The sequence below is a fragment of the Camponotus vicinus genome, unplaced genomic scaffold (genome assembly GCF_025532165.1).
Source record: "Camponotus vicinus isolate PSW18456_S1 unplaced genomic scaffold, iyCamVici1.0 SCAF_3, whole genome shotgun sequence".
Taxonomy (NCBI): Eukaryota; Metazoa; Arthropoda; class Insecta; order Hymenoptera; family Formicidae; genus Camponotus; species Camponotus vicinus.
In genome coordinates this window covers 4,281,391-4,306,182 of record NW_028141967.1, presented here as the reverse complement: position 1 = coordinate 4,306,182, position 24,792 = coordinate 4,281,391, and the positions used below count along the sequence as shown (strand labels likewise).

Sequence of the window (24,792 nt, the reverse complement as noted above, 5' to 3'; positions counted from 1 at the left end):
ACAATTAATCAGAATCAAAATCTTTAATTTCAATCAAATACGCTACATGAATTGCCAATGTGTATTTTTAATCAAACTCGTGGTATGAATCAACGATAAATGCGCACGGATATTTTTCAGTAGTGCAACTCGACGGTCGATCAAACATATCTTTCTCTCTCTCTCTCTCTCTTTCTCTTTCTCCCTTTAGCGATATATCTCAATGATCAAGCAGATCGCCTTTTCTCTCATTATATTTATTATTAACAGAATAATATGTAAATCCAAGATAGTTGAAACTTTTAATTATACGCATCTTTCAACCCGCAATAATGATAGCATTGCTATTCTGAGGTGCCGGCTACGCCCCTCCGCTGGATCGTTGGATCTAACGAGAGGGGGATGAGTCGATGACGATGGGGGACGCAAGTTGAACTTCGCGGACACCTCGTAGATTCCGCTCGTCGGGAGAAGCGCGCGCGCGCGATTTTCGAGTTCCCGCGACTCCTCGGACTCGATGCCAGGACGCGGCAAGAAGGAGCTATTGTTCCCATTGCCGAGGATCCACGATTAAGGTAAGCCGCTCGTAATCGAGCTCTCAAATTCAAGCAATAAAATGACTCTTCTATTTCATTGAAATGGCTGCAACGAGATATATAATCGTCTGAAATTTTCATTTTTCTTACACGATAATAGCTTCTTGTTTGTGATTATTAAAAAATTCGTAAATTATATAATTCTCTTACAAATTATAATTATGAGATGATTAAAATCGTGGCTTTTTGGTGTCGTAAAATTTCGATAGCGAATATGTGTATTCTTCTTGTAACTTACTCTTCGCGATTGAATATCTCGTTTTTTCATCCGAATAAGATGCGCGTCGTGTCGTGACGAAAATAACGAGGTGGAAACAAAGAAACAGCGAGGCAAATCTTCGCGAAAAATATTGACGAGATACGAGTTACCTGGCGAGAAGGAAAGCATCCCAGAAATGGTGATGGACATTATTGACGATTAAAGGCTACCGTGTAATTAATTCCTAATGACCTGGAAAATAAATCTATAAAGCTCTTCAAACAACACCTTCTCTCGACGAAAGATTACATAATCTTTTTCTGCAAGATTTTATTTTCCATATTAATTATTTTATGTCCACTTATTGATTTTCTTTTATACGTTATATATATTATATATATGTTATATATATATTATATATATGTTATATATATGTTATATATATGTTATATATTATTATTTTGTTATTTATATACTATATTTTATACAAATATTAATATAATATATCGTATAACATGATGCTAAGTATTTTATAATTTCGAAATTTTAATTTAAATTAAAATATAAATAAATAAATAAAAAGTTTCAATAAATAAATAAAGTCTAAAACCGTCAAGATATAACGAGAAACATTTCTTCTCTTTTGTCTTCTTGCAATGTCGCTTCCCTTTCGCCAGACCTCGCGTATTTTATTCGAATATCGAAGTTGACAACATTGGAGCGATTAAAGGAACACTTAAAAGTGTTAGAGGGAAAAAGGGAACACGTAGGCGTCCCCGTGGAGGCGTTTTCGTCACGACCCGATACGCTGAAGAGAAAGGAAAAAGACATGACACTTCGACCAGACGCCTCTCGCATCTCGCCGATCTCGTAAAAAGCGCGCGGATCCAAGCCAAGGATCTTGTCGAGTATCGAACGTATCGCGATCGTGGATCAATCGCTGATTCGTGATTTTCTCTGAGTGGTTCTCCCGGCTTCATCGGCCGTTTTCTCTCCGTTTTCTCCCGAGAAACGACGTTTCTCGCCTCGAAAAACGTCGCCGTGGTGCGAGCAATCGTCGCTTCCTCGCAGTCAGTTTTCATTCAAGGTGTCTGTGAACAATGCCGGATGACACTAAGGCACTTGTTGCCTTACTGACGATCACAACGTAAGCGGTCAGTCGTGATCCGCGGATCATCGGGGAGATAATGATTACAGAACAGACCTGGAGCATGATGCTGGACAGCGATGTCACGAGCATCAACGAGTGAGTGATTGCCAATCATGTACGTCAAGTGTGAAATTTGTTCGATCTGAAAAAAAATAAAGATATTTTAAACTTTAATAAAAAAACATCTCGTCCTCCTAAAGATTCAGCCATACAAAAAATACTTTGATCATTATTTTTAATAATATATTTTTTATTGTATATATGTAAAATTATTTTAATCATTATTTTTAATAATATTTTTATTAATCATCATTAACAATATATTTTTGTTGCGTATATATTTTAATCATTATTTCTATTAATATTATTTCATTATTAATAAAATATTTTTTGTATTATATGGAATTAATTTGATTATTATTTTTAATAATATTATTGTTGCATTTTTGATCAGAATATTTTTAAAAAATTCTTTTAAAATATAAAAAGAATTCTTTTGCAAGGGATAATTCATTCTTATTATTTATTATCAAGATATGAAATTATGAAAATTTTTTCTCAAAATCTTTTAAAAATTCCACGAAATTTTTACGAGTATAATTTTGTATTATATAGAATTATTTTAATCATTATTTTTAATAATATTATTGTTGCATTTTTTATCAGAATATTTTTAAAAAATTCTTTTAAAATATAAAAAGAATTCTTTTGCAAGGGATAATTCATTCTTATTATTTATTATCAAGATATGAAATTATGAGAATTTTTTCTCAAAATCTTTTAAAAATTCCACAAATTTTTTACGAGTATAAATTTCATTGTTCGATCTATTTGAATTAAATAGCCATATAAAACACTCTCAAGTGAAATCAGTAAAATACTTATTGATCTTCGATAAATACTGCTTTAATCAATGACTTTTTCACTGATTTTGTTTAACAATGAGAGAGAAAAAATGTACGGAATATTTGACAAGATGGATTATTTTCGACAAATTTCACGCTGCCCAGTCATTATCGTCGTCCAATCCAATTGTCATTTATTAATTAACCAGGTCGAGCATTTCGCCGAGGAAACAATTATGGATCAAGGCGGTGAAGAAACTTACCTCCGAGAGACTGGGCCGGGAAGGACTAGCGGCGTGGGAGGATCGGAAGTCGAACGCGGATCCCGAGATCGTCGCCGAGGTCAAGGAGGACGATCAAGCGCCCGACGAGCGTATCGAGGATGCGGAAGAAGAATCGGATGTCGCTGCCGGCGAGGGAGAGGCTGTTCCCGATGAGGAAGCTCAGACCCAACGCGGTACGAAAGCTTCTCCGGGAAATTCTCGCCAATCTCAAAGTCATTGTCATCTAGCTCGATTTTAGAAGCTACTGTTGCGTTTCAGATGTCTTCAAGAAGGGGACGCTGTACAAGGGAATATTCTTGCCCTCGCTGACCAACAGCTTTCACAACAAACAACTGGAGACATCCTATCTTCTCTATTCAAACCGACAGAGGCAGAAATCTCTGATTACGCTGAACATCGTGGACCTCGGCCTGAAAGTGAGTAAAAAACAATGAAAAAAAAAATAAATAAATATCCCCGCAAACACCAAATAACAGTTATATAACTGTTAGTTGTAATTTCCCACTCAGCAATATAACTGTTACATGTTATGTAACTGTTACATAACATGTTATGTAACTTACATGTTATGTAACATGTAACAGTTATATTGTTGAGTGGGAAATTATAACTAACATTTATATAACTGTTAGTTGTAATTTCCCACTCAGCAATATAACCGTTACATGTTATGTAACTGTTACATAACAGTTATATTGTATAAATGTTACTTGGTGTTTGCTGGGATGGATTAATCTTACCCAGCAGACACTAAATAACAGTTATATAACTTAGTTATAATTTCCCAATTTTTTCAACAATATAACTGTTATGTAACAGTTACATAACATGTAACGGTTATATTGCTGAGTGGGAAATTACAATTAACAGTTATATAAATGTTAGTTATAATTTCCCACTCAACAATATAACTGTTACATGTTATGTAACAGTTACATAACATGTAACAGTTATATTGCTGAGTGGGAAATTACAACTAACAGTTATATAAATGTTACTTGATGTTTATTGGGTATAAACAAATTATGCAATTAAATAAAATCGTATATTGCTCCTATCAAATAAATTCTTTTCTTTTTATTTTGATTCTTCAGATCACGTTAACAGCGATTTGGCTTTGGCAACGGGACCCAAGTAACGGAGGCCTCATCGAGGGCTTGTCATGGGCCGCGTGTTGCATGGCTGCGAATCTGGTGGTGTGTGTGCTCGGCTGGTGGCATTGCTTTTCCAGCAATCATCTGTACTGGGCCTCGATATTCACTTGGTTATTAATAAACTCCCAAGGTGAGGCCCACGCGACTCATGCGTTTCATTCCGACCTATCGATCCCCGTAATTATAAACTCGACGGAATTATAATTACTCGATTTGGAAATATCGGGAGCGGCCCTTCCCCTCTTCGCATCACTTTTCTATCCTTCGATGAAGTTATCGATTTAAAAATTTTCCCTGGAAAGGGATTGAAACTTCTTTTTTTCTATATATAATAAAAGATAATAAACTAAAGCTTCATTTTCCCTCCCTTGTTTTCACACTATTCCAATAGTTTCTCACTCGGGATTGTCAATATTTCGATTCTATTGAATCCATAGTCGTTGAATCGAATGGCGGTTTTGCTCTACTGATCAGCTAAAATCGGACTGACGGTTGCTCGCCGAAGCGTGGACCAAAGCCAGAGACCGAAACCGGTTCAGATTCTGTGGACGCGAAAATAATCTCCGAAATATTGCGCATCCCTTATCCTAGATCGGACATGCCATGAAATAAAAAAATGAAAATTCAACATCCTGAATGGTATCATATCTTTAGGGTCTCTATTTATGAAAATACTTAAAATTTTCATTTTTTTATACCTGGAAAAATTAGAGAATTCAATTTTAGGATTTAGGAAATTTAAAAAAAAATTTTCTTTTCGATCATTTTGCTCTTACATTTAATCAATTGACAAACTAAGTGAATTATGTGTTTAAAATATATATATTATAAATATATGTTTATTTTTATGTATACATCTAATGTCTTAACGAAATATTAAATATGTACGTATTTTTTTATTGTAATTTTTAGCGATAAAATATTAAAATATTATGCAAGTGAAAAATGTTTATTTTACGAAAGTTATTCATTTTTTTCAGTACATTTATATAATCTAACATTTATACTTGAGAAGCTCTATGTTTTTCTTTCGTATGCATGAGAAACATTAGAAAACACATATAATAAAAAAAAACTCATTTTAGAAAGTTGCACTAAAAAATCTTCAAAATATATTTAATATTAATATTAAATATATTTAATCTTAATTTAAACCAAATTATTAAATTATTAATTTTCTTATGATTAATTGATTAATAAAAAAATTCTAAAATTGAAGCTTCTTTTTACCTGGAATTTTGAACAAAAATTTCTGGAAAATCAGGGAATTTTTTTGAAAAGAAACAAGATTTAAAGAGACATCCTGATCTCGCTCTTCTTTCTTCTTTTTTTTTCTCTCACAGGTTTCATAGGTGCCGGTCTGAATTTCACCACGCAGCAGCGACTCATGTGGTACATTCTCTTCGTCGTATATGCACCATATGCGATGCTGCCCCTGCCGTTGCGATGGTGCGTCCTTGCCGGCTATGGAACGGCGCTAACACACATGGTGGTGGCTGGCATAAGTCTTCTGCGGAACTCCACATATGTGAGAGAACTTGGATCTCTTAAAATTCCTTTAAATTCCTTAAAATTCCAATCCATCTTCGAAAATATTTAAATTGATAACCGAGATTTTTTAATCAAAAGACAAAAATTTTATTACGAGATTTATTATGAGATAATCTTTTATATAATAAATAATAATAATGTATAATAATATATAAAAAAAATTATCTTTCTTTTCGATTTTTTTCCACATATATTTAATTATCAAACATTAAATTATTAATTTTCTTATAACAAATTGATTAAACAAATTCTAAAATTAAAGCAACATTAGAGTGTAACATTGCAAACATAGTATTATAATAAAATTGCAAATATAATATTACATAATATGATATATAATCAATTTTATTTAATAATTGAAGCTAAATTTTGCTACAATTTTAATTTTTTGCGTATATTTAATTTCAATTATTAATTAATTCACAAAAAATTCATCGATAAAGTACTCTAAATTAAATTGAATGGTCTTGAAATATTTCTCGCAGCTGCATGACGTCACGTGCATCGTTCGCATGCTGACGACGAACGTGTTGCTGTACCTGGCTGTGAACCTGGCCGGCATGTACACCAAGTACCTGACAGACCGGGGACAACGACAGGCTTTCCTCGAGACCCATCGTTCCACAGAAACGCGGCAGCGCACGCAGAATGAGAACAATCGGCAGGAGAAGCTGTTGCTCTCGGGTAAAGAAGCAAAAAGATTCGAGAGATTCTGCACCTTATTTTTATTTTTTTTATTTTATTAAATTATATTTATATACTTATTTCATTAAATTTGATTAAATTAAATTATATTTTATATTCCTCACATGTTCTAAAATTTTTTCTAGGATCATAATAAATATTTCTCAATTGTTCAGTCTAATAATCTTGTTCTCTTCCACGAGAACACATTCTCTTCAACATATCTTCTTCAACAAATCAATAAGAAAACTATGTATCTAATGGATCTAATAATTAATCTAAAAGACACTTCGACAAGAAACGCGCGATTAAAAGGTAAATACTTAAATAAAATTCTCGGTGGAGGCAAGGGTGGCTTTTGACAAGTGGACACTCATAGAGCTAGAAACTATAGAAACAATCCAAGTATTCGCAACTCGGGGGCTCCTCTCTCGAGATGCCATCCGAGGGGGAGAGATCGTAACTAGGCTGGTGTATTTACGTGCATATTTATTGTAACACGCGGGAGGTCGCGGGGGGTTGCGGGCGCCGCTCGTCCGTGCATAATTTGCTCGGCCGAGTGTCAAAAAGGGTCACTAGACACTCTCTCGGCCGATTGCGCCGATTGGACGCACGTTTTTCCGATAGCCTTTTGCGTTACGTCGGCGTTTACCCTCCGCTGAGATCCCACCCGATATATCGATCCGCTGCTCCTCGTAGCCTAGACGAAAATACACACCGTCGTCGTCGAGTACACATTACGCCGGGATTACATAAATATCAACTCTGACCCACTATTGCTCGTAATTCTCGTCGTACAATTTGTTTGTGTTCTCTCTGCTGAATTGATATAATATGACGGACCCCTTAATTACACAAAGTTATAAGCCCTGGAAATTGAAGGGGCCCTTTTCGGGAACTAAACTTGAGACGTATAAACACTTAGTGTCTGTCTCGCAATTTAAAGCGGGTTTCTTCACCCATTTTTCTTTTCTATGACAGATGAAAATTATGTAGATGAAGAGAGAATTAAACGAAAGAATTTAACGAAGAGAGAATTAATTTATAATAATAATAATAACAATAATAATAATATTCTTCCTCGTCACTTTCGCTGAGAAATCTCTTCACATGTTTACATTAAAGAATAAGGAACATATTTTTTTTTATTTTTACAAAGCGATTATTATAAATTCAACAAAATAATAACATAAATAATGAATTATATAAATATCTTATAAAACAGTATCAACTAAAGTTATATTTAAGATGTCAAAGTTGATTCTTTTTAAATAAAGTATTTTTTAAATTAAGTTTCTTATAATAAGCTACAAATTGTAAACAATTTTCTTTTACATTATTTTTAATTATTTTTAAAACTTAAAATTTAGAAATAATTTATATGCTTGTTTTTTATATCCACGGATAAAGTATACTTTTTTATATCTTAATATCGTATAAATATGCATATCTAATGTAGTAAATAGCTGAATAGCTTCTGTTTCTTATTTTAAAATAAAAAAAACTTTTTTCTCCATTTTTTTTGATAACTGAAAATTAGATGAATAAACATTTAACGAAAAGACAGAACTGTGCGATTTATAATAATAATAATATTCTTCTTCGACATTTTCACAAAGAGACAGAAGTTTCTCTTACACATCTGCATAAAAAAATATGGGATATATTTTTTGTATTTTGATAAAGTGATTATTATTATACAAATTAAATAAAACAATAATATGAGAATAAATATATCTGTTATAATAAGATATTCATTGAAGTTGCATATTCAAGATGTCAAGTTTATTCTTTTAAATAAAACGTATTTTTTGAATTAAGAATCTTTTTTAATAAACTGCAAGGTTTAGACAATTTTCTTTTGCATCAATTATTTTCAAATTTAGAAAAAAGTTTATGTTTTTATATCCATAGATATAAAATACAGTTTTTTATATCTTAATCAAAATAAGAAAATCAAAACAATTAATCTTATAATTCTTACTTGATTGCAGTATTGCCTGATTTCGTTGCAAAGGAGATGATCCGCGACATCGCTCGCGAGACGGCACGTGGGGGGACGATATCCTTCACGCCGAATCAATTCCATCGGATATACATCCATCGCTATGAGAACGTCAGTATCCTGTTTGCCGACATCAAGGGATTCACGGGTACGATTGGGAAAAATTTCTCTCGCAGAGAGATATTATTTTTTTTTATATTTTCAATTTCACTGAAAATAAAACAAAAAATATGGCCGGAGAGAATGTAACGAAGAGAGAATTGTGGCGATTTATAATAATAACAATATTCTTCCTTGACATTTTCACTGAGAAATCTCTTACGCGTCTATATCCAAAAATAAGGAACATGCACATTTTTTAAATATTTTTATAAAGTAATTAATAAAGTAATTAAATTATACAAGTTAAATAATAAATTATAAATAATAAATTATAAATATCCCTGTTAATAAATAATAATAATAAAAATAATTTAAAATAAAAATAATAAAAGAAATAAATAAAAGAAATGAAAATAAGAAATTAAAATAAATAAAATAAAATAATAAATTAAAATAATAAATAATAAAAATAATAAATTAAAATAAAGATATAATAAATAAAAACAATAAATATAATAATAATAAATGTCATTCTATCTTAATTTTATTCAAGCTCTCGCGAGTCAGTGCAGCGCCCAGGAGCTAGTCAAGGTGTTGAATGATCTCTTCGCTCGCTTCGACAAGCTCTCAGCGGAGAACCATTGTCTGCGGATAAAGCTCCTCGGCGATTGTTACTACTGCATCTCCGGCCTGCCGATCGCCAGGAGCGATCACGCCCATTGTTGCGTAGAGATGGGCCTGCACATGATTAAGGCGATACGGGACGTGAGATTCACCATGAAGGTACTAGCGCTTCACACTTGAAAAAGTTTTGTCGATGTAGATTTCAAATTGTCACAACAAAAATTTTTTGTATCGTTATTTTTTTGTATTTGCTAGAATTATTTGTAATATGTGGAATTTATAGAAGCAAATTCTAGTTATATCTTCTGCCAAAATTTATCCCATTGTCAAATATGAGTTACTACAGCTAGAATGATTTTTTTAAGAAGCAATTTTTCTGTCACAATCAACCTCTATAACAAAAACCTTAATAAAGATAGACTCCATAGAAAGATTTCCTTTCCAAATTTCACTAACAGGTCAAATACAAATTCAATATCTATCACTTAGATTGATTAAGTATTCAAAACATGCGATATCATATTTGTTGATCATTTATTTACCTCAGTTAATTTTTTAATTTAAAAATTATTGCTGCAGTTGCCAGATTTTTGGGTATCTTGCAATGCAAATAAAACGAGAGAATCTTCAAATATTTGAGAGTCAGTGTATTTCCAAATAAATTAAATGTATCCTATAAAAAAAATTACCTTAAAAATGAAAGAATTATATTACATTTTTAAAATGTTGTCTCGAATTTTTTTTCATCTTTCCAATGCACATTTCTTTTCAGGTGGACCTGAATATGAGGATAGGAATCCACAGCGGATCGGTGCTGTGCGGAGTCTTGGGCCTGCGAAAATGGCAGTTCGACGTGTGGTCGTATGACGTCACGCTTGCGAACCATCTTGAGAGCGGAGGGATACCAGGGTAGGTACATAAAAAACAAAAATTTCATTATATTAATTAAAAGTGTCAGTAATAATATTATAAAGTTAATTATATTAAGCAAGCAATTCTAATAAGCCTTACTTTTCCTTGAGTATAATTTTATCATACGAGCAATCAACGATGTACTTTTATAGATTCTTAATTTTCAGTATTTCATTTTCAATTTCATTATCAAAATTTTCAAAAAAAAAATTTTAAGCCCACGAATTTTCGAAAGCTTTCGAGATACATAAATTCTAGAAACGAAATTTCTCGTTATAGGAGGGTGCACATTTCCGCCGACGCGCTCAAGTGCCTAAACGACGTTTACGAGGTGGAACCCGGGTACGGTAGCGAGCGGGACAATTACCTCAAGGACAGGAACGTCGTGACGTACCTCATCAAACAGGTGGAACCCCTCAAGTCTAGACGACGACACTCGTCCAAGCCGAAGGTCTGGTCGGAGGAAGAGATGGCCGCGAGCAAGAACAAGAAGAGCTTCAAGATAAACAATCCACATGCCGCGAATAGCAACGCGGCTCCGAATTCCACTGTGGACGACGATATCGGGGTCGATTGGACGCCTGAAATCCCATTCGAGAATGTGAGCGTTGATTTCAATTTTTAAATTAAATTTTTGATGCAATATATGATGTCGTATAAAGAAATTCAATTGCAATTTTAAAAATCTACACAAGAAAAATGTTAGTTTATTTATTTTTTAATTGTCGTTAATTAATTGATTTTATTAAATTATCTTATCATCTTTTATTAATTTTACATATATATATTAGTTAAATATATGTATATTAATATAAATTTTCAAATAATGAAATAATCAGACAAATTTATGCCTTATAAATTTTTTAATTGGGCTGAATTAATCTAATCAAATGCAATCAAATGTTAATTAATTTATGTACATACATACATACATACACACAATGTTATACTACTTCACTAATGAAATTTGAAAAAATTAGGATCTTTATTAAAAATTTATAAGTTAAGAAAAAAATTTATAAATTAAAAATTAAATTAATAAATTTAAAATTTAAAATTAAATTAATAAATTTAAAATTAAAAATTAAATTAATAACTTTAAAATTAAAAATTAAATTAATAAATTTAAAATTTAAAATTAAATTAAATTTATAAATTAAGTATTATTATTACTTTTCTTATTTATTTTGCGATCGCAGTTGAATACAGCTACGTCGATGAGTAATTTGGAGTCCGAATACCTCGAGGAGGAAAACGGTCAACCGGCCAAACCGAGTCACAAGGCGACTTCGACGACATTCGAGAAGAAGAACGCTATCGAGACCGCCAGTAACAAACGCATGAGATTGGCCAACATAAATACATGGACTTTGCGTTATAATGACGAGAGCTTGGAATCCAAGGTGAACAATCAATTGCATTAATTTTATCTACTAAAGTGTCCTTGAATTAATAAAAAGAAAATTACACAAGTTATGTTCCAAATAAAGCATCTATTATTTTAATGTTGGATTCTTGGATCGATTTGAAATCGATCTTTTCTTAATAAAACATCAATAATTTTCATATTGAAAAAAAAGGAAAAAAGTGTATGAGATATTCCATATATTAATTAATTATTTTATATTTCATATATTAATTAATTATTTTATATTTCATATATTAATTAATTATGTCGTAGTTTGATCAATTGCGAGAGGATATGTTCAAATCCAACATGATATGCTGCTTCGTTATATGGCTCTTCATCGCCATTTGCCAAGCTATAATCTTGTCAGAGTGAGTAAACGAAGTTGAATTTAAGAGCTCAATTTTTTACTTTAGCAATATGAAAAATTGATAACTTTTAGGATTTTTTAGAAGAATATTAAAAAAGTTTGGAAAATGTAAAAAGAGAATTAATTTTTTTATTCTCAAAAATAGATTGAATCCTTAAATAAAAGCACGAGAGCCTCGTGTATTATATAAATTTAAATTCCTGTCGATACAAAAAAAAATAATAAAATAAATTAAAATATATTTTATAAACTAAAAAATAATTTATGCATCATAACAATGTATTACATCCCAGCAAACACCAAGTAACAGTTATATAATTGTTAGTTATAATTTCCCACTCAACAATATAATTGTTATTTAACACATAACAGTTATATAATAGTTATATAACAGTTATGTAACAGTTATATTGTTGAGTAGGAAATTATAACTAACAGTTATATAACTGTTACTTGGTGTTTGCTGGGATAATATTAATGTGACTCTTCATCTCGATTATCGCAGCTGCATGATTCTTCTGATCTCTCTGCTGGTGACCACCGTGATCCTGGTGGCGTCGTCAATCCTGGTGATGGCGGAGGAGTTCAAGGGCATGCCGACGTACCTGCAGCACACCTCGTCCATGCTGGTGCACAACAAGAAGCACCGCACCATCTTTATCTGCGGCGTCATCAGTCTGATGGCATTGACGTCCGTCATCGGCGTCCTGACGTGCCCCATCGCGATACGCCCTTATCCGGAAGTAATGGTGCTCGAGCGCCAGCAGCAAACACCTCTGACGACGACCTCGGCGGCTCTAATTCCGTCGCCGGAGAAGTTGACCGCGACGACTACCTCGAGATCGGGCCGGGATCACTTCATCCTGACGTTTTTGGAGGCCGCCCTGAGCGACGAGCCCGAGGAACAAAAGACCGTCCCCTCTGCGGAGAACAATACCGTGGAGGGGGGCTCCAGCAACATCGAGTTGAAACTAACGCGAGTGGTGAACGGCAGGGAAACCGGAAGAAGCAGGCGAGAGTTCTTCCGGTTCTACAGGTCGGTTTTATGGCGACTGAGCCGATTTATTCATCTATTTATCTCTCGTTGAAGGGTATTCGGCCCCAAAATACTATGACTTCTCTTGTAACGTTATGCGATATTTCCCAGCAAACACCAAATAACAGTTATATAACTGTTATAATTTCCCACTCAACAATATAACTGTTATGTAACTGTTATATAACTGTTGTGTAACTGTTATATAACTGTTATATAACTGTTGTGTAACTGTTATATAACTGTTATTAACTGTTATTAACTGTTATGTAACTGTTATGTAACTGTTATTAACTGTTATGTAACTGTTATTAACTGTTATGTAACTGTTATGTAACTGTTATTAACTGTTATGTAACTGTTATTAACTGTTATGTAACTGTTATTAACTGTTATTAACTGTTATGTAACTGTTATTAACTGTTATGTAACTGTTATTAACTGTTATGTAACTGTTATATAACATGTTATATTGTTGAGTGAGAAATTACAACTAACAGTTATATAAATGTTACTTAGTGCTTGCTGGGTTTGTTTTACCATTGTTATTTCAGATACGAGCAACACTATGAGAAACCGGAAGCCGGGAGCCGACATTACAGACGAGTCGCACGCAAGCGTGAAACCCAGAGAAAGATTCTCTCCATTGCCGACGATGAGAATCAAACCCACCCGTTTGCTCTTAACAATTTCGACGAGTTCCAGGAGGCTGACTGTATCCGACCGGAATACATTGTGTTCACTTGGATCTTATGTCTGATCGCGCTCGCCTCAGCCCTGAAGCTATACTATCTAATAAAGACGGCGCTGGCCGCGGCAATCGTCCTGGTGTACGCAGTGCTGATCCTCATCGTGTGCAAGGACATGTTTACCGAGGGGGAAAGACACACGTAAGTCTCTCGGCTTAAACTTAACCCAGCAAACACCAAGTAACATTTATGTAACTGTTAGGTGTAATTTCCCACTCAGCAATATAACTGTTACATGTTATGTAACTGTTATATAACTGTTACATGTTAGGTAACTGTTATGTAACTGTTACATAACATGTAACAGTTATATTGTCGAGTGGGAAATTATAACTAACAGTTATATAACTGTTATTTAGTGTTTGCTGGGAATCAACAGAATTTAATTATCAATTTAAAATCAATAATAATAGAACTCGACATGTTGTTTATAAAAGTTCATTAATAACTTTAATCTCTCTTCTAGATCGGCGATATCCCTGCCGGCTCAGATGCTGACCTTCCTGACAGTCTTCCTCGTGATGGTCACGTATCACGGTAGACTGGTGGAGGTGACTTCGCGACTCGACTTCCTCTGGAAGCAGCAAGCTGAAAGGGAGTTGAACGATATGATCGAATCACGACACAACAATATGCAACTCCTGAAAAATATCCTGCCAGATCACGTGGCACATCACTTTCTCACGGCAGATCGCGCACCGGAAGTAAGAGAAATTCGTCATCTCACAGTGTTTGATACGGGATCCCATCTAAAGTGGCCATCCTCTTTTATCTTATCTAAACTAAAAGAGATAGACAAATATACATCAAATTAAGTGATTCACTTAACTCTATTGAGCATAATGGCTGTTTACAAAAGGTATTTGTGTTAAAAAACGAAGAAAGAGTCATTTTAGGTGGAGATAAGGGTATCGCCTTCAGAATGTCCTTTTAATGACAGATTCTGTAATCAATCATGTTTTTACAAAGAAGATAATTGGAGATAAAAGGAGATAATTGACCGTTTCCAGACTCTTAAACCACCCTATATAGCTATTAGCTCTACTATTAATTTTATTAATCCAGGAACTCTACTCACAATCGCGAGACAAGGTCGGCGTGATGTTCGCCAGCGTGCCAAACTTTACAGAGTTCTATTCAGAGGACGTCAACAAGGGAATGGAGTGCATTCGCTTGCTTAATGAAATCATTGGTACGGTGATCCTTAGATTTTATAAAATCAGGCCATTTTATAAATCGCAATATATGAAATTTACGTGTTCGATTGTAATCGACATGTAATTTATTTAACAGCTGATTTCGACGAACTACTGGATGAGACGGCGTTTCAGTGCATCGAGAAGATAAAGACGGTCGGTGCTACTTATATGGCCGCATCGGGACTAAACCCCAGCCAAACTGTAATTATATCAAATATTTCTACATGATATGACAGTACAACAATAATTAGAAATATTATCTCTTTAATTATAGGATATATAAGAATCATTTTTTTATTAATTCTTTGATCTCAAATCTTCTCTCCTCCTTCTAGATAATTTTTCAAAATAAATCCTGCTTTGTATAAATTATTTGACTCAATTTATATTTATCAAAATCATTTTTTTTTTGCTAAATTTTTATTCCCAGCAAACACCAAGTAACATTTATATAATTGTTAGTTGTAATTTCCCACTCGACAATATAACTGTTACATGTTATGTAACTGTTATACAGGGTGTATCTGAAATGATGCACTAAACTTTAGGAGCATATTCTAGAGGTCAAAATAAGACTTTTTTTTCCTATGAACATGGGTCCGCAAATGAACCCCCTTCCAAACTAAAATTCGAAAATGTGTGAAATTGATCAAACACCCGCAACTTTATTTATCTCTCAAGAGAGAGTGATAGGTAACGTCAAAACCAAGATCAAATAATAAGGCAATCCATAAATAACAAGTTTTTCAATTTTTTCCCCAAACTTTAGGGGCCTCTAGCTCGGAGGGGTTCATTTGCGGATCCATGTTCATAGGAAAAAAAAGTCTTATTTTGACCTCTAGAATACGCTCCTAAAGTTTAGTGCATCATTTCAGATACACCCTGTATAACATGTAACAGTTATATTGTCGAGTGGGAAATTATAACTAACAGTTATATAACTGTTATTTGGTGTTCGCTGGGTCAAAACATCATAAATTCTAAGATTGAGCCTGATGTCAGAGGATTCAGTTTCTGCAGAGAAAGAACGAGTTTGCAAAGAGTTAAAATTCGAATAAATGGCAGGATAACTGCGGCGATGACATGGAACACCTGTGCAGACTGGTGGATTATGCGGTCGCTATGCGCCACCGTCTCGAGGACGTCAACGTTCACTCGTTTAACAACTTCGATCTGCGAGTGGGCATCAGTTGCGGACCCCTCGTTGGTGGCGTGATCGGGGCCCGCAAGCCGGTCTTCGATATCTGGGGCAACACCGTCAACGAGGCTTCCAGGATGGACTCCACCGGCGTGATGGGAAAGATCCAAGTCCCGCACGATATCGCCAGGGTAATAACAATAAATCCAGAGCAATTCTTCAAGGATTTATCACCTAAACTGGCAATTAGCAGTTGGTCTAGATTATTAATTAATAAATAAATCATCAATCATTAAGTCATTGTATGTGTGCGCAGTTTTTGGAGTCGAGGGGTTACCAGACGCAGAAACGCGGGCTAATCGAGGTGAAAGGGAAGGGCACGATGGAGACGTACTTTGTGCTGGGCAAGGCAACCCTGCAGCAAGAGGGTACCCCCAGGCACAGGAGTACCTGTCGCAGCCTCGCCGCGGTCGTTTACGGGGTGGTTCAAGCGCGTCGCAAGCAAATCAGGAAACAGGCTCTGCGAAGGACGTAGATCGACGATTATGATCGAAAAGTTTCGCTGTTAGATTGATGCAAAAGATCCGTCTTCACGTATAATAATGGAGAACGCGAATCTCCGATAATGAAGGACTGCAATATATCCCAGCAAACATCAAATAACAGTTATATAATTGTTAGTTATAATTTCCCACTCAACAATATAACTGTTACATGTTATATAACCTGTAACAGTTATATAACAGTTATATAACTGTTACTTGGTGTTTGCTGGGATCCCAGCAAATACCAAATAACAGTTATATAATTGTTAGTTATAATTTCCCACTCAACAATATAACCGTTACATGTTATATAACAGTTACATAACAGTTATATTACCGTTATATTGTTGAGTGGGAAATTACAACTAACAATTATATAAACGTTATTTGATGTTTGCTGGGATCTCGTCTAGAAAAATGTCGATAAAAAAATAAAATAAAATAAAATCCTATCTATAATTTTAATGATAAAATAATATTGCGAGAGAAACGAAGACGATTGCTTTTGCAGCGATCCAACGAGACAAGTATCTGGATATTCAGATGACGAAGAGGGATATTTTTTTCGTCCAATTTCATTTCCAGTGTCATTTTTTGCCACAAGATGTTGAATGTATATAGCACACTTACAATAAATAATCCATCTTATATAAAGACGAGTTACACACGCCTTTCCTTGATTACAGCTTACTTTAATTGAAACTTCTTCCGCTTTATTACACAGCAAAATGATTCCAACTAATCGCTATTAATCTAAAATGAAGAAATTAATAATAATTAATTAAAATTCATATATAAATTGTCGGTCGCTTCATTTTATCACAGAATGAGAGCAGCATCACTCACTTCGCTCTGTAACGATGAAAGGAATTATTATTGTGACTGGAAAAATATACAACACCTCGGGAGGGGGGAGCTCTCCGTGTAACCTCGTATATTACATTATTACGGTAAACACAATATTTATAATCAATATTTATAATTGTAATAATAATCCATGATAATAATGGCAATAATGATAATTATAATAAGGCTAACTACACAAGGGGGGAGGTGACCACGGGACGCCACCACTCTCTCTCTCTCTCTCTTTCTCTCTTTCTTTCGAATCGACGGATTTGAAGTCCGTCGATTCGACTGTACACGACTTTTACAACATACTCGCGAATAATTAATCTAATTTTACATATTAATCATTAGACAATTCATTACAATTACGAACCTAGTCAAGAAGAACGTCACGACACGTAGGAAGGACCGTGCGCGTCCCCCTTCTCTCTCGTGTAGGCAAAATTTCACACCCTTCGGAGAAAGAATTTCGATTCCAAGGAGAAGCAGGAATTTCAATTGCATTCGTTACATTTTTTTTTAACGCTGTCAAGGAGAGAATCTCAGGTTTCCTTGACACTTTGGGCGGCCAATCCTATTTTCCTCTTCAAAAAAATATGTAGAATAAAACATATTCTCAGCATTTCGATAAACATTTAACGATATAAATTATAAAATTATTAATTACAATTTTTAATTAATTTAATAAAATGCAACAGAATCGTTAAGTATTATTTTTAATTAAAATCAATAATTACAATTGTAATATTCAATAACATATTTCGTCTCTAATCAATATTATAAAATTTTAAAATATTCAATCTAGCAAAAGCTATAACAAATAAAAATAAACAATCGATTGAAATTCCTTATATTATAATTACATCCTTTTTGGGATTGGTTAGAGATAATTTTCTCATCAAAGAGGGAGGTGCTCGGAAAATTTTGCCCGCGCGAGGATCGCTTTTTACGGAACGAGAAAAGGGGGAACTTGTCTCTTTTAAGATACAAAGGCACTGTACACGTAATGAACATACAATTAGAAGAGCGTTAAAAAGGCGGTCCGGATGATTCTTTCTCTCTTTTTTTATCTTTTCACGCCCGTCTCTCTCTCTCTCTCTTCCACTCCCTCTCGCTCTCTTTCTCTCTTCTACATCTTTTTCTTTTCTCGACAATAAAACGTGCCCCGTTAAAAATATCGCTTCATTCTACAATATCTGTCTGTCGTTAAAATACGGCCATTTAAATTTATGGCCCTTAAAATAGGGGAGCGATTTTCCTTCGTTTCTAGCTGCATTGGTCGAGACTAACTTCTTCTCTCCTCTCTTTATCTAAATTATTATTTCTCTAGCTTCATCATTTAAGGAAAAATAGATGACTATGATCGGATTGGATGCGCGGTAACTATTTATTATTATTACAGAATATGAGGAGGGAAAGAGGAGGGGGGGTGAAGATTGTGAAGGGAAAGGGGGAAGAGGGCGGAAACGATTGGTCAATGCGATCAGAAGTCAAGAAAACGCTCCTGGCTTAAAGGTGGGATTTCTCACGCTTATCACAATTTGGCAGTGAACGTTTTCACTTTGTTGTTGTTGTTCTGTCGTTAAGAAATACACATAGCTTACATAGCGACGTAGTAGTAATAGTAGTAGTAGTAGTAGTAGTAGTAGTAGTAGTATTTCAGCCATTCTTTTTCAAAATCTATACACATATATACTCGTACGATTGCTAGCTATATTAATGGCTCGCTCTATATATATATATATATATATATATATGTCTAATTAACGCTACGCTCTTTATACAGGTTTATCCGTATATATACAAATGTATGTGTGTGTATATGTATATGTGTACATATGTATATATGTACGGCTTGGATTGATGAGAAAAATATTACTTCCCTATATATTATATTTCACGGATCAAAAATAAATTCTCGTCTGGTCTGCATAGTTCTTTTTCATATCTCGGTTCTTTTAGGGTGTACAATTTAAATTATCAATAGTAGTAGTAGTAGTAATAGTAATAGTAGTAATAATAATAGTAGTAGCACGGTTTATAGCGAAAATATGTTTTTACGCATTCTCTATCCTCTTATATGAACGACAATTTAATTAATCCTTCATGGACACAAAGTTAATTTTTTAGGAAAAAGAAGAAATTTCTCGCTTTTCGAAAATTTTTCAGATTTTTAGATTACATATATTACAGTTCATGAAGGATCAATGATCGTCCTTATCTTTATGTTTGTCGAGAACGCTCAAACTCGTTTGTACGCATCCGATTACACAGGTCTGCATGATTTTGGTTTGGTCTAGAAAAGAAAAGTAATTTCCTATAATTTTTTGTATAATTTTTTGAAATCGAATCCGTAAGCAAAAATGTCCTATCAAGTCAGATTTACGAGAAAAATGGGGTTACAGCTCTTCAAAAATGATTTTTCTACATTTTTGAATATTGTATTTTACATTTTTTTTTTAATTTGAATATTGCTTGAATATTGTATTTTAACATGAAAATATAAAAAAGAACTTTTAATATGGAAATATCAAAAAATCTTTTACTACAAGCACAATGTATAATTTTGCTTGCGGATTTGATTTCAGGAAACTTTCAGGAACCTTTTTTTCCCAGGTTATAGAAAAAAAAGTAATATTTTGCCGACGTGTGTTATCCTTTCTTGCGAATCTCATTTACCAATTTTTATCGATGAAAGAATTAAACTCGATGAAGAGAGACTTTTATGACAAGAGGTGTCTACTCAAACACTATAGAAAAATTTCCTGATTTTTTAAGTATTTCTATTCGAAATTCCAGATAAAAAGAATACTTTGAAAATTTTTTGATACAATTTTCTAAAATAAATTTCTTTATTGTATGCGATGTCATTTATGTAAAGGAGAAACATTTAAGTCTCAAATGCTAGATTTGTAAATGTACTGAATAGTTTTCGTAAGATAGACATTTTTCACTTTTTATCATTAAAAATTGCAATAAAATACTTGTATTGCATGTTCAATATTTCGTAGAGACATTAAATATATAAACAGAGATAGATATTATATTTGTAATGTATTGTAAACCCCCCCACAATTCACTTAGCTACTTACAAGAGCAAAATTATCGAAGAGAGAATTTTTTTAAAGAACTCGAATTCAATAAAATTCCATAAGAATTCCCTGACTCTTTCAGATACAAAAGAGAATTCCCTGAGAATTCCAGGTTTCCCATGTTTTTCTAAAAAGTAGACACCCTATATAAAGAACACGATTAAAGGGGCTCTCAAGTTTTTCCAAATTCGGGTGGATTATAATCGCCTTAATTTTGTATTAATTTACAAAAATATCGAACAAACGCACGACACAAACGAATGCTTTCGTTTTTCTTCAACTACAAAGGAGCTCTCGCTCTCGAAGGAGTTCTCTACATTCTTATAAATTTGCCTAACATCCTTATCCTTTACATTATATTTTACCTATGATATTTATTTATTTATTTATTTATATTCATATATTTATATATTTATAATATGTTTACACACAGTAAATCACTAAAAAATAGACTTCTAAGATCTCCTTACAAGTATTAATTTTCTACAAAAACATTTAAAATAAAAATGAAATAATTTTGAAAAGGTTACATTTCAGTTGTCTTTATTTCTATTTTATTTTATTTAGACAGTGATAAATATTGCAAGGAATTGATTTATAAACAAATTAGAGTGATTCTCTGTTTAAAAAAATAAAGATGATTTTCGAACTTTTTAGCACCTTCATCTAAAAAAATAAGACATAACTTTTTCAAAATTATTTAATCTTCGTTTTAAATATTTTTTTTGTGTAAAACCAATATTTCTGAAGGGATCTTAGAAGGCAGTTTTTTTCTAGTGATTCCCGTGTATATATATGTATGTACGTGTGTGTGTGTGTATGTGAATGTATATGTATAATTTACGAATTAATGATTAATCGAAGGATGTCGAGTCAGTTCGAAACTTGCGGCTGCCGGCGAGATAATATAATACGATATATATATATATATATATATATATATATATATATATATATATATATATGCATGGATCACTTTCCTTTTCCACCGGCATCATGCAAAGTTGAGATCATATAACGTTCTTGATCTAAAATGTGAAAAACGAAATTATTTACCATCCCTCCTCCCTCCCTCTACGCTCTTCTATGGCGGAGACCCTGTCTCGTATATTTTATCCCTCCCCCCCTTTCCTTTTTTACACACTTCGTCCGGAAGCGTCGCGTGTGATCGTCTTTAACGTACGCTAAGTTACACATGTACAGATGCCCAACATTCGCCAGAAGATCATTGTTGAATCATCCCCTTCGGACGTCTCAATTTGAAAACTCGATCTGCGACGAAACCTAATCGGCTCGTCTATTCTTAAAAAAAAAATGATAATAATACAAGTCCTTGATACATAAAACGAGACATTGATATGTCAATTTAGCGAATGTCGAGGCATTTAATGTACGGAAAATAGAAGAGAACGCGGCAGTTATTTTCTCTCGAAACTACTCACTCAGTGGAACTAGGCGCTTCTAGATATTCAAAAATACATCCTCCTCTCGCGGATGATCTTTTCTCTCATGGAACGAACAGCTAACTACTTTTTCTTCTCTCTTTTTGTCCCCCTCTTTCCCTGCGCGACTTATTGGGACCTGGAGGATCGAGGAGTTGAAAGTTAAAAGCGAATCCATATCCGTCGCGAATTGGTCCTCTTCGCTGCCCCTTGAATTAAGTGAACACTGTTTGCAGCTTCTTCAAGGAATTATTTGCCGAGAAGATTCGCGCGCAATTTTTTGCCCCTCGATATCTATAAAGCCATGAAGAGAACCTGAAGCGTTCAATTCAACCTGTTTTTCGCGTTTTTGGGTTGGACGTTTGATGACGAATAAGACAGATAAGTCGCTCTTAATCCTTAAATTCCTCCGAATCGAACGTTAATATACAAGGTGGCGGTCTGGCACGTTGTATCGGCTACGAACGCCGTGATCAATTGACGAGACTGTGAGTGAAAAGGTACGTTTGTTCTCTTAAAGTTATAACCTGATGAACAGAAGCTCTTTCTCTCCTGCTGGCGTATCTCTCTCTTCGACTCTTCGCGAAAAACCTCTCGCGTATCATCGCCCTGCGCGCATATTTTTTTTTGGTCTAGTTAAATGTTAAGGATTCTGTCAACGCAAGTGTATTTTAAGCCCTCATCGCGAGAATAGAATTTCTACGGGAGACCAAAGCTTTACAAAAGTTAGCTAACTCATTACGCGAGAACAATGTGACAAAATTCGAAAATTTGACAACGCTTTGGAGCCTCAAACTTCACTATTCCGCTTTGTTTCGTCAGATCCATCTTTTGTGTTTCCAATTTCTTTTATTTCTCCGTTTATTAACTTTGACAATCAACGACAATCAATCGACAGTCCCCTCCTGGAGATCGAACTTTCCGAGACCTAAAGTGCTTATGCAGGGAAGATTTAAATTTTACACGACGAGAAATCAAAAATTCGTTTCTCATGTCAATTGAGAGATAATGTGTGTTAGTTGGCAGTAGAGATCATTCCACGCCCTAACGACACCCTCGCTAATTTTCTTGATTTTTTTTTGCTTTTTCAAGACCCTCGACGTCGATTTGTATACAAAAATGTATAAATAGTTTGAGCAGTTCCACGTAGTGGCAGTAGCTTGCCTTCATACGTATATTTTCCTAACAACGATCAATTAACGACGAGCGATCGTTCATTCCGTTACGCAATTTTACACTGTATAATACACTTAATAAACGGCTAATCTCTCTTTCTCCCAGCGTCTTCGTAAGTGGCAGTGAATCACGTTATCGCCAAGTCTTGTAAGTCAACCGATTCTAAAGAGAATGAAGAATGAAAGAGGACAACTCGAAAATTAAATTCTACGTCCGCTGTTTGCGCGATTCATCCGCAATTCTCCACGATAATTAATTATATGATGATAAGGAGTCTGATGAAAGAAAGCGTCCAACGTACCAAAACGGAAACGATCGCATGACGATGCCGCGGGGCGATTATTACACGCTATTTTACATCCTCCGACAGTCGGGAACAGTCTTCTCCAAGTCGATACCCAAGAGCTAAGAAGAAAATCATGTGATCGCCGTCGCATATTTACAGAGAATAAATTGAACGGCGACTTTTCCTTTTCTCCTTCCTTTTTAAAGATATAAGCCAACTAGATTTGTACAAACAACGCTAACTAATGAGCGATCGCCTCGAGGACTTTCCTCTCCTTCTCTTTCTTCCCCAGGATCGGCTCACGCAAAACTTACGGAGTGCGCTTAAAAGTCATATCGTACACAAATTGAGGCAAAAATATACAATTATTATGACGAGGCAACGCATGACCTATAATATTTCAGATGTCGATTTTAGAAAAAGTTTTTTTATCAAGAGACATTGTCTATAATAACATTTTTTGAAGATTCAATAATTTTTACTAAATCCTTGCCTTTTTCTAAAATCGAAATTAATGTCATGCTCTGCCTGTTTCATTTGGAACATTCGTAGACGATCGCCTATGAAGAGCTTTCAAGGAGCCGGTCCCGGTTCGTTTCGAGTAGCTCTCAGGTACACTGATAATGATGCTTATCGCAACAAATGTCCTCTCGTTACCCGCAAGGAATAACGCTAGTAGCAATAACCATCCGGGAAGAATCCGCATTTCCCGGATGGTGGTGATCACTACTGTTGCAGAGTGCCGAGAAAGTCTAAATATCTGTGTTGCATGTAACCTCAGGAGGACTGGCCGATCTGTGCCTGTGACATGGTCGACATGGTCGACATGGTCGACATCGCCGCCGCCGCCGCCGCTACCGCCGATGACGACGATGATGACGACGATGAGGGAGTGGTGGCGGAGGTGGTGGCGGTAACCTGCGGCATGTGTAAGGTGAATCCGTCGTAGACATCCATCAAGTCGCGCATGCGATACTCCTCGAGGCAGACGAATCCTTCCAACGATGGAGATTGCTTACGCGCGCAATCCATGCAATGCACTACGTGACGTTTCTCTTGCTCGCGAATAAATAGAATATTGAATACCTCGATCTGTAAAGAATAAAATGATATATTAAATGAGAATATAGAGAAGAATTAGAGATTTAAATAGAAAAAAACAAATTTTTTAAAATAAAATACGTTTTTGCGAAATACACAAGCTTCATTTTCTTCAAAATTTTGTTTTTTTTTTTGTTCATACTTAATATCTTTTTATAATTTGATTATTACAAATTAATTTTTCTTCTATCTTTTATTTTTTAGATGATAAATTTTAACTATTATTTTAAATGTAAATCGCATTTCAATTGACTTATATATAATTGCTATTTTTAATTAAATAAATTCTCCAAAAACAAATCAAAACTAAACTTGA

General features: G+C 34.2%; 2 protein-coding genes across 7 annotated transcripts in view; one reads left to right on the top strand and one right to left on the bottom strand.

Annotated features, from left to right (window-relative positions):
- Positions 1-410: 410 nt before the first annotated feature.
- Positions 411-18,797, top strand: Adcy8 (adenylyl cyclase 78C). Of its 4 annotated transcripts, none has more exons than XM_083094657.1 (20): positions 411-554; positions 1,972-2,020; positions 2,979-3,226; positions 3,312-3,469; positions 4,148-4,337; positions 5,551-5,735; positions 6,244-6,442; positions 8,437-8,595; positions 9,103-9,332; positions 9,946-10,082; positions 10,365-10,686; positions 11,285-11,488; positions 11,767-11,864; positions 12,369-12,899; positions 13,454-13,789; positions 14,115-14,352; positions 14,714-14,840; positions 14,942-15,048; positions 15,913-16,176; positions 16,302-18,797. In XM_083094657.1, exons 2-20 carry the CDS (start codon positions 1,986-1,988, stop codon positions 16,518-16,520), a joined length of 3,987 nt encoding a protein of 1,328 aa, XP_082950783.1. In that variant the 5' UTR covers positions 411-554; positions 1,972-1,985; the 3' UTR covers positions 16,521-18,797. The 4 variants fall into 4 exon arrangements, with proteins under 4 accessions (XP_082950783.1, XP_082950781.1, XP_082950782.1 ...); XM_083094655.1 differs by having other exon boundaries at positions 417-554; positions 1,862-2,020; XM_083094656.1 differs by having other exon boundaries at positions 417-554; positions 1,846-2,020.
- Positions 17,450-24,792, bottom strand: part of Utx (Utx histone demethylase) — an 81,190-nt gene continuing 73,847 nt past the window's right edge. For all 3 annotated transcript variants that reach the window (XM_083094651.1, XM_083094652.1, XM_083094653.1), the window contains one exon: positions 17,450-24,467. In XM_083094651.1, the coding sequence (XP_082950777.1) occupies positions 24,153-24,467 (315 nt within the window). In that variant the 3' untranslated portion in view covers positions 17,450-24,152. The remainder of the gene's footprint in view (positions 24,468-24,792) is intronic.

Coding starts and splice junctions, on each gene's coding strand:
- Adcy8 (XM_083094655.1), top strand. CDS start 1,962: ATGATTACAGAACAGACCTGGAGCATGATGCTGGACAGCGATGTCACG. Junction 4,338..5,550: donor GTTATTAATAAACTCCCAAG/GTGAGGCCCACG, acceptor TTTCTCTCACAG/GTTTCATAGGTGCCGGTCTG. Junction 16,177..16,301: donor TCCCGCACGATATCGCCAGG/GTAATAACAATA, acceptor ATGTGTGCGCAG/TTTTTGGAGTCGAGGGGTTA.